This window comes from Antechinus flavipes, chromosome 2 (genome assembly GCF_016432865.1).
Source record: "Antechinus flavipes isolate AdamAnt ecotype Samford, QLD, Australia chromosome 2, AdamAnt_v2, whole genome shotgun sequence".
Classification (NCBI taxonomy): Eukaryota; Metazoa; Chordata; class Mammalia; order Dasyuromorphia; family Dasyuridae; genus Antechinus; species Antechinus flavipes.
Window position 1 is genome coordinate 448094331 of NC_067399.1, and position 13353 is coordinate 448107683.

At 36.0% G+C, this 13353-nt stretch overlaps 1 protein-coding gene across 2 annotated transcripts in view; it reads right to left on the bottom strand.

Moving 5' to 3' along the window:
* The window catches only part of ARHGAP40 (Rho GTPase activating protein 40), a 115313-nt gene that overhangs the window by 24544 nt on the left and 77416 nt on the right, over positions 1–13353 (bottom strand). For both annotated transcript variants that reach the window (XM_051979318.1, XM_051979317.1), the window contains exons 3-6: positions 6637–6857; positions 3454–3529; positions 1864–2027; positions 233–398 (exon numbers count right to left, since the gene is read on the bottom strand). In XM_051979318.1, coding sequence (XP_051835278.1) covers positions 233–398; positions 1864–2027; positions 3454–3529; positions 6637–6857 — 627 coding nt within the window. The remainder of the gene's footprint in view (positions 1–232; positions 399–1863; positions 2028–3453; positions 3530–6636; positions 6858–13353) is intronic.

Consider the following 13353-nt stretch of genomic DNA (forward strand, 5'->3'; position numbering starts at 1 on the left):
GATTTAAAAGAATATGAGATTGTTGTCAATTAAATCTTATTTCAATTAAGGAAATTTAGTCTAATCTAGTCTTGGCATATGTAAAGTGTTTGATGGCCAGAAAAATAAGGTGAGTCTTAAGGTGAATTTAAGAAAACTAGATAAAAATTATTCTAAACATGAGAACCAGGAAGAGGAAATGTGGGTAGAAAAAGAAAGGTGCAGGACAAGATAGACTAGATAGATGGCTCACCTGTTGACTTCCATTTTCCTGCCTTGCTCCTTCTCAAGTCCAGTCCCAAAATGTCACAGAGAGCTGTCAATTCAATCAGGGCCAATGTAGGGATCTTCTTCATGTCTTGTTGGGATAAGTCTCCTATTCTTGTCACTCCAAGTCTTCCCTTCGGAATTCTAAACTTCTAGAGAAGCAAAAAAAAAAAAAAAAAAAAAAATCCCAATGTTCAAAACGTTTAGTAGGGATTAAGGTATCTGGAATTACAGATAATCCCTGGAAATTTAGTCATTTTCAGGTAACACATGAATGTCCCTTCGAAAAATCAATGTCCAGATTCTAGTCCTGGATCTGATATTAACATCCTGTGTAGCCTTAAACCAACAATGCCTTCTTCTCTGGGCCTCAGTTAAGTCATTTGTATAATGAGAGGGTTAGTGTAGAATATAGAAGGAGTCTTAGAAATGATCTAGCTCTTACATCACCTCTAAGGTTCCTTTTGACTCTGATAGTCTATGCATCTATAATGAAAAGAAGTTCACCTTTGAAACACTCTCTCTGACTACAAAAGAACCTCTGCCTCTCTTACTCTCACACTTGGTGAACCTGATTTTTTCTCTTTGAAAAACTATAGTCCTTCTAGGCATCCCTAGTTTTTAAGTATATTAGTCTACTTCTAGTTCACCTACCATCCTAAATAGCTTATAATCTATGGACAAATACTTCAATAATTCTCCTGCTAAAGTCCTAGAATCTCTTACCATTCCTGTGCCCACTGCCAAACCATCTTTACTAACACTCCATCTAGGATCCCAAATGGGTGATCTTTGACAGAGAAAAGTCACAAAACTCACAAAATTGATTGAAGGCCTCACTGAAATTAAATGACAGAAATTTAATAGTAGTGCCAAAGTTCCTTCTTTTCTTTTTTTCTTATTCATCTCGTTGACACGAGGATATTCCTAAGCAAGCATTTAGTTCAACACATAAATGAAAGGAATCGCCAACTACAACATGCCTACCAAATTGGTCATGCAGAAAAACCTCTAAAGAGGGAAAACTCACAACTTCTCAGGGCAGGTACTTAAAGCTACAACTTATTTCTAGGAAATTATTCCTAACATCAAACCTAAATTTGCCACTTAGTAATTTCCATCCATTGCTCGTCTTCCTCTGAATTATTGAATTTATTTTCCATTCCAATTTCTCTCCCCAACCCACTGAGAAGACAAAAAATCAATTATAAATATGTATAGTCAAGCAAAACAAATTCCAATGTTAATCATACTTCCCCCACACCAAAAAAAAAAAAAAGAGTAGGAGGAAAAAAGAGAGAAGGAAGATAAATATTCTTTAATCTGTACACCTTTCAGTGCACAATAGATTTCGTGTATGACCCCAGTCACCAATAAACCTTGTTTTACAATGCTATGCACATGCCTTATCTCATATAAGAAACTAGAAGTTTCTTGAAGTCAGGGACAATGCACTAATCATCTACATATCCTTCATATAGGGCCTTACTCATTGTAGATATCCAGAAAATGTTTATGAAATCGAATCCAAGAGCATAACCTCAATAATGCCTCAGAATCCAAATGCCCCCAAAAGTTAATGCAAACAATCATCCAAGTGTATTCTCAATCCCTTACCGGCAGTGAGCCCTTGCCCTTTATCCACTTGCTTTCTGGGGGTAGTGTTCTTTTTTGCAGAAGAGCTGCTTGCTCCGAATATGCAGAATCAGTGCTGAATATTTCCTCCTTCCCAGAACTGGGAACTGGGCAAGGATATTCCACACATCCTGGATAATCTGCCACTACCAAAAGGGGGAGAAACAGAGTTCTTCAATAGAAGCCACAGGATGGATGTCCTGCAGATATTGGTGACTGCAGTTCTGAGGGAGAAAGCTACTCAGGAATTTATCTATGACAGATATATTTCTCCCTCCTTGGACCTCAGACTCATAAGCCAAACTTAATTCTCACATTCAAAGAAATTTTGCCTACTAACTATGTTAGTTACATAATAACTAACTATGGGGATTCCATCCAAGTTTTTTCCACTTTTACTTTTTTATCCTTCTAATCTAGCCTTCATACCCAGAATATTTTTCCTTATGCATAGATCTAGTGATGTCAATGATCTGCTAAAGAATTTTCGATGTTTTCCTATTGCCTCTAAAGTTCATTCTTCTTTGACTAACATTTAAGGTTTCTTCAATTTAGTGCCATCTCCCTTTCCTGCCTTACCTTACATATATTCTAAAAACCTGATTATCTCTAAAGTTACAGAATAATCACTATACTCTCCTTCTTTCTTGTCTTTGCTCAGTCTATTCCCAATCTTTGGTGTGACCTTCTAACCCTCTACCCATTCTCTTTGCCTGCTGAATTTCTTCAATTCTTTTCTAATTCAAATTCCATCTCTTTGACCAAGTCCTCTAAGACACCACTGGTTGGCCATAGCCTTTCCCCCTTGGATCGTCTAAGGCATTCAATATGTAATATTGTATATTATGAGTACCTGTGTAAATAGCATATTCCTAGACTAAATTCATGAAGGCAAAGACCAAGATTTTTGTATTTGATTTAATTAATTTAAACTTTATCTCTTTCCCAGCACCTAATCCAGGGCTCTGATCATAGTGCACACTTAATAAACGTTTGTTGAATTGTATCTAGAAGTCTTATAATCGTAATGTGCCTTTTTTCCCTCTATGATGTAAGGTTCCAGATACCAGAGCCCAGTAGGACTCCCAGCACCTATAATGGGCATTTCTCAAGTTCTCTGATACATAGAAAACATTTTTTCTGGATTATGTTAATGCCAGGATATGCAGCTTTATGCAGATGAAAGATTCACCACCAATAGGCTCCATTCCCAGATTTGCCAAGAAATTTGATCCCCACCCCACTGATCCTGCTTAAGGTCATTTCTACATTGGTACAAGAGCCTAGAAGTCTACTAGGCTGGTTTTCAAACTCAATGAGTTTCACAAAAAACATTAAGAACCTGGGAGCCAAGAAAGAAGGAATGAGTAGGATATAGGAAGAAGGAAGAAGGGGTTCTTTTTTTTTAAATTTTAAAAAATGAGGACTTGGTAGCAAAAAGCCATTTTGACTGACAAACCTCTTCCAGAGGTTGATGTTGGTCCAAAGACCGATAGCTACACAATACTTAATACCTTTGAAGAGGAACTTGGATATATTTTGAAATTCCCAAAAAACAAAAGGTCTTCTTACCTGGTGGGGATTCTGCAGGCCTAGAGTTGAGCTGTGTCCATTTCTCTTCAGCACCCACTCTCTCTGTTAACATCTCCTGAATAAAAATGTTGCGAATTATATCAATCAATAAGTATTCACTCAGTACCTACTGTGTGCCAGGGATACAATGACAAAAATAAAAGTCTCTTTCTTTAAGAAGCTTAATAGCTATAGGAGGAAACAACATGTATAATAATAAAAAGCGTACACAAAATAGCCATCAACCACAGATACAAAGTAAATGCAAGGTAATTTTGAGGGAAGGAATAGTAATAGCCAGGAGAAATCAGACTAGGCATCATAAAGGAAAAGCATGAAGTAATTTTTAATTGTAGATTCTAAAAGGTAGAAGAGGAAATGAGTGAGTAAATTTCAGGCAGGGGGCATTGGGGAGAGGAAAAAGATAGTTTATGTAGAGGGAGAGGGATGTGATGCAATGATATATATGCAGCTAGCATTTAAGGTTTACAAAGTGCCTTCTGTGTCATTTATTTAATTTTCACTATAACTCTAGGAAGGAGGAGCTATTGTTGTCCTCATTTTGCAGAGAAGGAAACTGAGACTAAGAAGGTCAATTTGGCTGGATTGTAGATATATAAAAAGAAGTATAGTTAATCCCTTCCATATCTCAAGAGTTAGGGGTATAACATTCCCCCAATTTGGAAAATCCACAGAAAATGTTTTGATTTTTCCTTCATATTACAGAAGATGTTTGAATTATTATGGTATTAAGAGATAAAATAGGCCGATTATAATACAACACTACATATGTATGTATATGTATATACACACATTTTTGAGTTTCTAAACTTTTTCTGTGTCATCTGCAGTTTCCACAAAATCCTAAAACTCTCCCATTTAATTTCTTATGCCACCCCATGATAAATCAAAAACTTGATGGGGAAAGTCACAATGTGGAAAGGATAACTATAATGTATAATAAGCCTGAAAGAAAGCCAAAATCAGCTTGTAAAGGGCTGCTGTTCATTTTTCTGATCTCCTTTCTCCTTTCCTACCCCGATAGGCAGGGATGTTTCAGGTGCCATTGTCTGGGAGACAAAGACCTTTCTCTGGCCCAAGGATATAGTCTTGAAGTGGGAGGACTTGGTTTTGTAAATGCTGATTCTGCTATGTTCTACTTCTGTGACCATAGATAAGTCACTTTTCCCTCTCTGAGAACCTCTATTTCCTCATCTACAAATGGGGATAATATCATACTGCCAAACGCAGGGTCACTGTACAGAAAACGCCTTATAATAGTTACTCTGATGGACATGGCTTTTTTCAACAATGAGGTGATTCAGGCCAATTCCAATACTGGATGGAGAGAAGCATCTGCATCCAGAGAGAGGGCTATGAAAATTGAATATGGATCACAACATAGTATTTTCACCTTTTTTAATTGTTTGCTTGCTTTTTTTCTCTTTTTGATTTTTCTTGTGCAACATAATAATTTTAGAATTGAATTTCAGAAGAATTTCACATGTTTAAGCCATGTTGGCTTGCTTGCCATCTAGGGAAAGGGAATAAGGAGAAGGGAAGGAGAAAAGTTTGGAATACAAGATTTTGCAAGAGTGAATGTTAAAAACTATCTTTGCATGTGTTTAAAAAATAAAATGCTATTATTAAAAATAAAATAAAATGTGAGTTACTATTATTTTTATTCTCTAAAGTGGTGCTGTGATGGAAGCAGGGATTTCTGAATAATAATTTGTTGATTAGATCCAGCAAAGATGCTAGATGCCTATCATGGATTCAGTTAACACCAGCATGGTACAACAAAAAGAATGATGAAGTTGACTAAGAGGATATAGATTTAAATCCCAGCTCTGCTACTTACCACCTATGTGACCATGGATGGGCAAGTCACTTAAATTTCTGGACCTCAGTATCCTTTCTCTGTAAAATGAAGGGGCTGATGGAATATTATTGTATTATAAAAAATGATGAACAAGCTGATTTTAGAAAGGCCTGGTAAGATTTGCACGAACTGATGCTGAGAGAAACAAGCAGGACCAAGAATACATTGTACACAATAACAGCAAAAATGTGCGATGATCAACTATGAAAGACTTGGTTCTTCTCAGTGGTTCAGTGACCCAAAGTAATCCCAACAGATTTTAGACAGCAAATGCCAACTTCATCCAGAAAAAGAACTATGGAGATTGAATGTAATGCTATGTTCACTTCTTTTTTCTAGGTTTTTTTTCTCCCATGATTTCCCCCTTTTATACTGATTTTCATAAAGCAACATGTTTCATAAAGCAATGTGTATTAAAAATAAATAAAAATAAATTTTAAAAAAAAGAAAGAAAAATTTAAGAATCCAAAAAGAAAAAAAAATGAGGGGTTAGATTCCATGGGCTCTAAAATCAGATCTTTAAATCTATGATCCTAAAATTATTGTGTTAAATAAATTCTTAGAGAGTGGAAGCAAGGATTTTAATCTTTGTCATAAAATAAGAGACTGAGAGCAAGAAAGGGTCACAGAGATCATTTAGTCCAACCCCCTAATTTTACAGAGGGGGAAACTGAGACCCAGAGTATTAAGGGACTTATCTAATGTAGTTTTTGTTGTTAGATCATTTCAGTCATAGCTGACTCTTCATAAGCCCATTTTTGAAGGTTTTCTTGGCAAAGTACTTGACAGTACCCTTCCCCAGCTCATTTTTACAAATGAGAAAAGTAAGGTAAACAGAGTTAAGTGATTTATCCAGGACTACAGAGATAATAAGTGTTTGAGGCTAGATTTGAACTCAGGAAGATAAGTCTTTCTGATTCCAAGCCAAGTGCCTTTTGCACCATGCTATTTAGCTACCCATGTCCAAGGTAGTTTAAAGACAAGTTTTGTATCAAAATCTTCCAGTTTCATATGCAACCACCTTTTCTATGACACCACAAAGTAGTCCTAGAAACTAGGATAATGTACTCGGTAGAACCTAATGCTCCTTCTCTTATCCAGGCAAATACATTACCTGTTCAGTTGCAAATCTGACCTTCTTTTGTGTGTATGAACTTAATGGTAACCGAAGTATCAATGTTTATTTTTGTTTGTGCAAAAATCGTTTGAGAGAAAATTACTACAGTCAGGAGGAGCACTGGGAAGGAGACAAGAGGGGGAAAGAGAGGACCAAACATAAAAAAAGATAAGGTTTAACTGACCCCAGAATCAAAGGTCCCAAAGATGTCTCTGACGTCTCTCACTGGTGGCTTGTTTTTCCTACGAATTGAGCGTGTGTATGTGTCTAGTCTCCGTTGCACAGCAGCCGCCTGCGTCTTTGTGAGTGTGGATAAGAGTGCTCTGTTATCAGTGTCCGGCGTAGGGGCTCCAATGAGGTCAGCCAAGCCCGTATCCTGAAGCCACTGGGCTTCTGCCTCACCCTCTGTCAACAGATGCAAAGCACTGCATATAGTAAACATGTTTCCATGATTCCAGAAGCAAGGCGGACAGCAAAGAGGGGCATATTCACCCAGATAATACCAGACACACAGATGTTTATGGTAACAAGTTCCTTGTCAATCAAGATATATATTTGGGCTCACACTAAATAGCCAACGATGGCAAAGATGTTAGGTAAATGGGATACTTATGATTTAAGAGGCTACCAGGTTAGATGATCTTTGAAGTCCCACCCAAACATTCGTTTTATAATTGTCAGAGATAGATATTCACATTCACAGATATAATTGCTAAAGCACAACTGCCATAGGTAAAACTTGGTTTGAAATATATGAATTCTAGCTGAATGTTTTCATCAAAGGATTAAATACAATGAACTTTTAATATTAACCCTAAATACCTATAGCACAGCAGTTAAATGCCTAAGGTTCTTTCCATGTAGAATGAAGGAGCTGGATTAGCATTTCAGAAATATTTAACACTCAGCAAATATTTTATTTATGAAGTGGGTTCAAAACATAATTAATGGGAATTATGCTTTCTGTCAAATATGATGTATCACAGCTACCAGAATAATAAAGGACCATAAGAAGTCACTGGCCCCTGACTAAAGGCTAATGAATGTCTAACAATCCAGGGTGAATGATGCCTTTTCTTTTCCTTCAAGGACAGAGGTGTCACAACCATCCTTAGTCATTTCAAGGATTTTATCCTCATGCTGACCAGTAAGTTTTCCTTTATGTCTTGATCACCATCTCTCCCTTACATTCTAGCTTAAACCCATTTATATTTCATTCAATATTTTCTAAAAGCAGAAGTGTCACATCAAGCAAACTACCAAGAGATTATTCACAGAAGTAGGCAAAACAATAACAAAATTAATAGAGGTAATTCAGAGAATGTCAACTTAATAAAACAAACAAGCCAATTCTCAAATTATATTATAAAGCACTAAAATTATTTCATACTAATTAAAAAAAACCAAGAGTAATCCAATGCAACTGAGTAAATAAACAAGTCTGAGAATCAAACAAACATGAGGGTTCAGTGTTTGATGGCTCCAAAAACAAATTACTGTAGGAAGAAGTCCTTATTTTAAAGTTCTGGGAAAACTGGAAAGCAGTTAGGCACAAAATATGTTTAAATCATCATCTTCTCCAGTTGGAACTTATTGTGGTAACTGGCACAAGTGATCTAAATACTATTGTCATGTTATGAGAAGAATCACAATCAGAAATGGAAAGAGATTATAAAAGAGAAAACATAATTTGTACAAACAAAATCAATGCAGCTAAGTCAAGAAAAATGATAAAAGTTTTACCTATAAATTATATAGGAAATTGACATAAACTAATAAAGCTTAAAGTTGTATTTTAAAACAAAAGTTTAGCAATCAAAGAATATGAACTTTTCCAAAGGCAAAATATATTCTTATCAATAAGTAAGAAAAAATGCTCCAAATCACTAAAAGAATAGCAAATCAAAATACCCTCTTATCAAATTGGCAAGAATGACAAAAGATGCAAATTCTCAGTGATTTGAACTAAATGTTGGATAAGCTTTGTTAACACAAGCAAACTAATACAATTTGGAACTATGCAAGCAGTTATTAAGTTGTTTATATCCTGTGATTCACAGGAATTACTACTAGATATTTCACCTTAAAAAAGTCTATAAAAGGGGGGAGAAAGTTCAATATATGTGTGCACACATACATACATGTGTATATACATGTGTGTATTAATATTCATAGCAACACTTTTGTAAAGCACCAAAAGCAAATAACTATTCATTAGATACAGGCTAAACAAATCATTCTAAATGACTGTAATAGAGTATTACTTTGTTCCGAGGAACAGCAATTATGAGCAATTCAAAGAAACATGAGAAGGCTTGTATGAACTGATGCAATACAAAGAAAGAAGACTAATAACTAAAATAATACAATATATGACAACACATAAAAATTGCTCAAAATAAATAAATGCAAAATTCTACACTGGTTCCAGATGACAGAAATTGTAACATACCCCCTCTTTTTCTAAATAGAAAAGTGGTAAATTATGGGTACAGAATGCTTCATACTCAGTCAAACAAATATGATAATTAGAAAGTTTTGCTTAACTGTTTTCCATTGCTGTCAATAAGTGAGAGTAATACCAGGGGGAAAGAATTATTAGAAATGATTATGTTATTTTAAAAAAAATTGCTAAAATATTTTTAAAAGGAGATTCATTAGAATCTCAAAACATATTATATAGTAAAATAATAAAAATGGTCACAGTCTCATAAAAAATGACAGAATAAACTAACATTCTCTTCAAAGGAGCCAGTGCAGAACCAATCCAAGAAGCACTACCTAGAGCCTTGGCATCATGGAACTTTGCTCCAAGGGTAATCCCCTGTCTCTTTGAGAACGGACAGGGGGATATGTGTATGTAGTAAGTTTGGAGGGCATAGTATCATAACCTATAGAACCAGAAAGGATCTTAGGATCATCTTGTCCAACTGCCACCCTGCATATAAGAAGGAATTGCAGTTTGGAGGGGGAAGGGATTTGCTAAAGGTCACACAGTAAGTATCAGTTGGAATTTGATTCCAGGTTTTCTGACTCTAAATTCAGTATTCTTTTCATTCTTTCATGTTGCTTCCTCCACATATACTACAGATATATGTAGTATATCTGAACTCCCCTGCTCTTGTTTCAGTTTATTTACCTATCTACCTGCTCTATTCTAATATTTCAGGTTCTCATCTGATCCTTTACTTGTCAACCCTTGATCATTTTAAAGAAACAGACATTATAGAACAACCCTAATGAGTGTGTGTCACAGGGAAAATTGCCAGGCATTCAAAGGCCCCAGGTACCATAAATAGAAACTGAAGCTATTTTATTAAGTTTCAAACCAGAGTCTCTACCAGCATTCTCTGATGAGTCACACGGGCACAGAGGACTCATTTTTAAGATCATCTTAGTCAAGTTAAACTCTGATAGGTCCTACTAAATTCAAAAGACTGAGTATAGACCTGGTCAAGAAAGGAGTTCATCACCAGAAAGTTGGCCACTAAGGTAGGAGACATCTCAGTTACAGCAATTCATCAAATCAACAACTAATTTGGTAGGAACTGTACTTCTCAGTGGTAGGACATATTCACATTAATTGAATCCTGGGTTCTTGAAGTATCTATGCTCAATGATAAGTGGTCCCATACAAGAGTTTTTATCTAAAGTCATATTTCTTCCCAAAAGAAAGTCAGATTAGAAGGGAAGGAAGGAAAGGGAGGGAAAGAAGAAAAGGAAATTAATTGAAGGAAGGAAGAAAGGAAGTAAGGGAAAGAAAGGAGAGAAAGGGAAAAAAAGGAAAGAAAGAGAAAAAAGGAAAGAAAGGGAAAAAAAGGAAAGAAAAGGAAAAAAGGAAAGGAAAGAGAGAGAGAGAAAGGAAGAAAGGAAGTAAATAAATGAATAAAAGTGAAGAAAGGAATAGACAGAAGGAAGGAGAGAATGGAAGAAATTTAACAGTAAACAAACATTCATAAGCACTATATGCTGGGCATTGTGCTAAGCCCTGGGAAATACAAGTACAATAAAAAAAAAAAAACCATCCCATTTCTCAAGCCAGTTCTAAAAGTGGAAAATAACAAAGGTGGGGGAAGGGAGGGAAGAAGAGTGCAATAGAGGCAGGTTCTGATTGTAAGATCAAGCTAAGGGATCTCCAACTGAGCCCATAAAGTTCCAGAACGCTGGAAATCACTGCTCATGTTCTTTGGACAGCTCATCTTCTCATGCAAAATAATCACAAATCCTCAAAATAAAACTGGATTTGGCCTGCATGTTTTGCACACAATTTAATTAGAGATTGTGCAGGCCTGTAATGAAGCTTAACCTAGAAAAATCATCCTTGTTCTCAGAAAATTAGCTTTCCCCAATTGATGTCAGAGACTCCCTTGTAATGACCCACTTTCCTCACAAACAGAACCTAGTAATAAGCTAAAGGGCTGGGTTTGAGTTCAGAGAAAGCACGGTGGTTTCCGGCTGTCATATCCATTTATAAATTGCAAAGCATTATGTTAATGTTTATTATCATTATCATTTTCTATCCAAACCTTCATCTGTTCAACTGCAAAACTCATTTCAGCCTGAAATGTTCAATTTCTTCTCAATAAGACAGTATAAAAACTAAGTACTTATAAAAACTAAGAAGATTCATTGTCACATTATAAAAAAAGAGCTAAATGGAAAACTAAAATGGGAAAACGATTCCATATATTTGGTCCTTTAGAGAAAAGCAGTTGTTCTATGATAGAGGTCACACCCATCTGCGCTCAATTATCTAACAGGTCATTTGTCCCTCCATGGACTCCCTATGTTGTGGGTAAAATTTCCTTAGGAGTCATTTTAAAACCTGGCAAAATATGAAAGTGTAAATTGGAGCCTGTGGGGTTTCTCCAGAGACTCCCCAGCATTATGAGACATACTGGTCACTAGAAAACAAAGAATGAAGAGATACTGACATGCCCACTAGTGCCCTCCAAAACTCTCCCAAAACAGCTCTACTACAAAATTAATGACATTCACCTGGCAAATGCAAATTGCTTTGTCTTTTGGTCTTCTAGTTTTACCCAGGAACTAAGTGATCTGGAGACAGTCTAATGTGGCAAAAAGGAATCTGGATGTGGAATTAAAGACTTTGTCTTCCAAGTCTAGCTCTGTCATTTACTATCTGTATGACTTGAAACAAATCACTTAATTTCTCTAGGCCTCATTTTCTTATCTATAAAAAATAAAGGGGTAGGACTAGATGGCCTTTCAGGTTCCTTTCAGCTTAAAAATTCTAATTCTATGATCCAAAAGATTTGAACCATAGGTTCCTTAGTATTACCTTTAATGAGCAAACATTTTTTTAAAAAAAATTTTAGTTAAAGTTTTTTATTTTCAAAACATATGCATGGATAATTTTTCAACATTGACCCTTGAAACCTTTATGTTCCAATTTTTCACCTCTTCGCCCCACCTCCTCTCCTAGATGGCAAGTAATCTATGTTAAACATAGTAAAATGTATGTTAAATCCAATATATGCATACATATTTATGCAGTTATCTAACCAGCAAGCATTTGTAAAGCACCTACAATAGTACTCTAGAGTACTAGGTGCTGAGAATACAAAGACAAAAATTTTTTTAAGTCCCCGTCCTCAAAGAGCCCACATTCTAGTTGGGAAAAACAATAAGAGCACAAATAAGAACATTCAAATTACATACAAATAAAAATAAAAACAAACTGAATTGGGGCTAGTACTAAAAGGGAAGGGGAATCAGGAACATAGAAAGTAGAATGTGAGATGAGCTTTGAAAAAAAGCTAGGGATTCTAAGAGGCTGGAATACAGAAGAAAACATCAAATAAGAAAGTTTGACTGAAACGAAGTATTATGAAGGCGAGTCATATGTAATAACTCTGGAAAGAAACTGGAAAGAAGGGAGTTGGAACCAGATTTTAGAAGGCTTTATAATGGGGGAAAACTCCTTATCTGTTTTGTCTGGAGCCCTTCCTATGGAGCTGAGCCTGCATGTTTGTCCTTTCTAATGGCCTCATCACCAGACTGTTTCTGATAAATACATTTGTCCGGCTGTTTGCTAAAGCACAAATGTAAATAGAAACTTGTGGTTGGTCTCTTGGTCCCTGTGATAGGGAAGTTAGTGGGGGAGAGAGAGAGCGAGCCAAACCCAACAGAACTGGCCACTGAGCAGAAAAGGCTGCCTTACTCAATAGGCTTTAAAAGGAGAGAACTTCATTGATCATTCTTTCCTCCCATTTATCAAATATGTGAGGACTCTTCAAGCCCTTCCTCAGATTTCCAACAAAGGCAGTGGGAAGAGCTTCCATAACTCCTTAAAGTTATGGAAGCTCCACAGTACAGAGAACACTTGATGGGGTCTAGATAAACCTGAGAATGGAGCTCAAATGCTCTACGTATCTCTTCTTTGTGTTTTTTTCCCTGACCACAGGTGATCAAACAGCAATCCTGAAATGGGTGGTTCCAGCCTTGATAACAACTTTGTGAGTTCAATAGGTCAGGAGTTATCACATTCAAGAGTATGATGGAAATATAGCTTATTGTTACGTGCTTTAATCATCAACATACACTTACAGATCCTTTGTATTTTAAACATGTCTTTTTTAGTGGAAGGAAGAAAAAGTTGTCCTATACCTTTTCTTCTTTGTGCCTATGTGTATGTAAATGACCCATTCCTAAACTTTTAGAGAATTTTTCCTAGGACTCCAGGATGGGGTATAATGAGTCAAAAAGTGTAAGAAAGGATTTCTTTTTCTTTCTTTGGAGTTAGTCTCCTTCAGGACTGAATGACTAATAAATCAAGAGGATTCCCCCACCCCCAAAAAAACGATGAAATGTGTAGTTTTATATGTTAGACGAAGGCCATTTTAGCCTAAAGACCATAGGGAGCCACTGAATCTTTTTA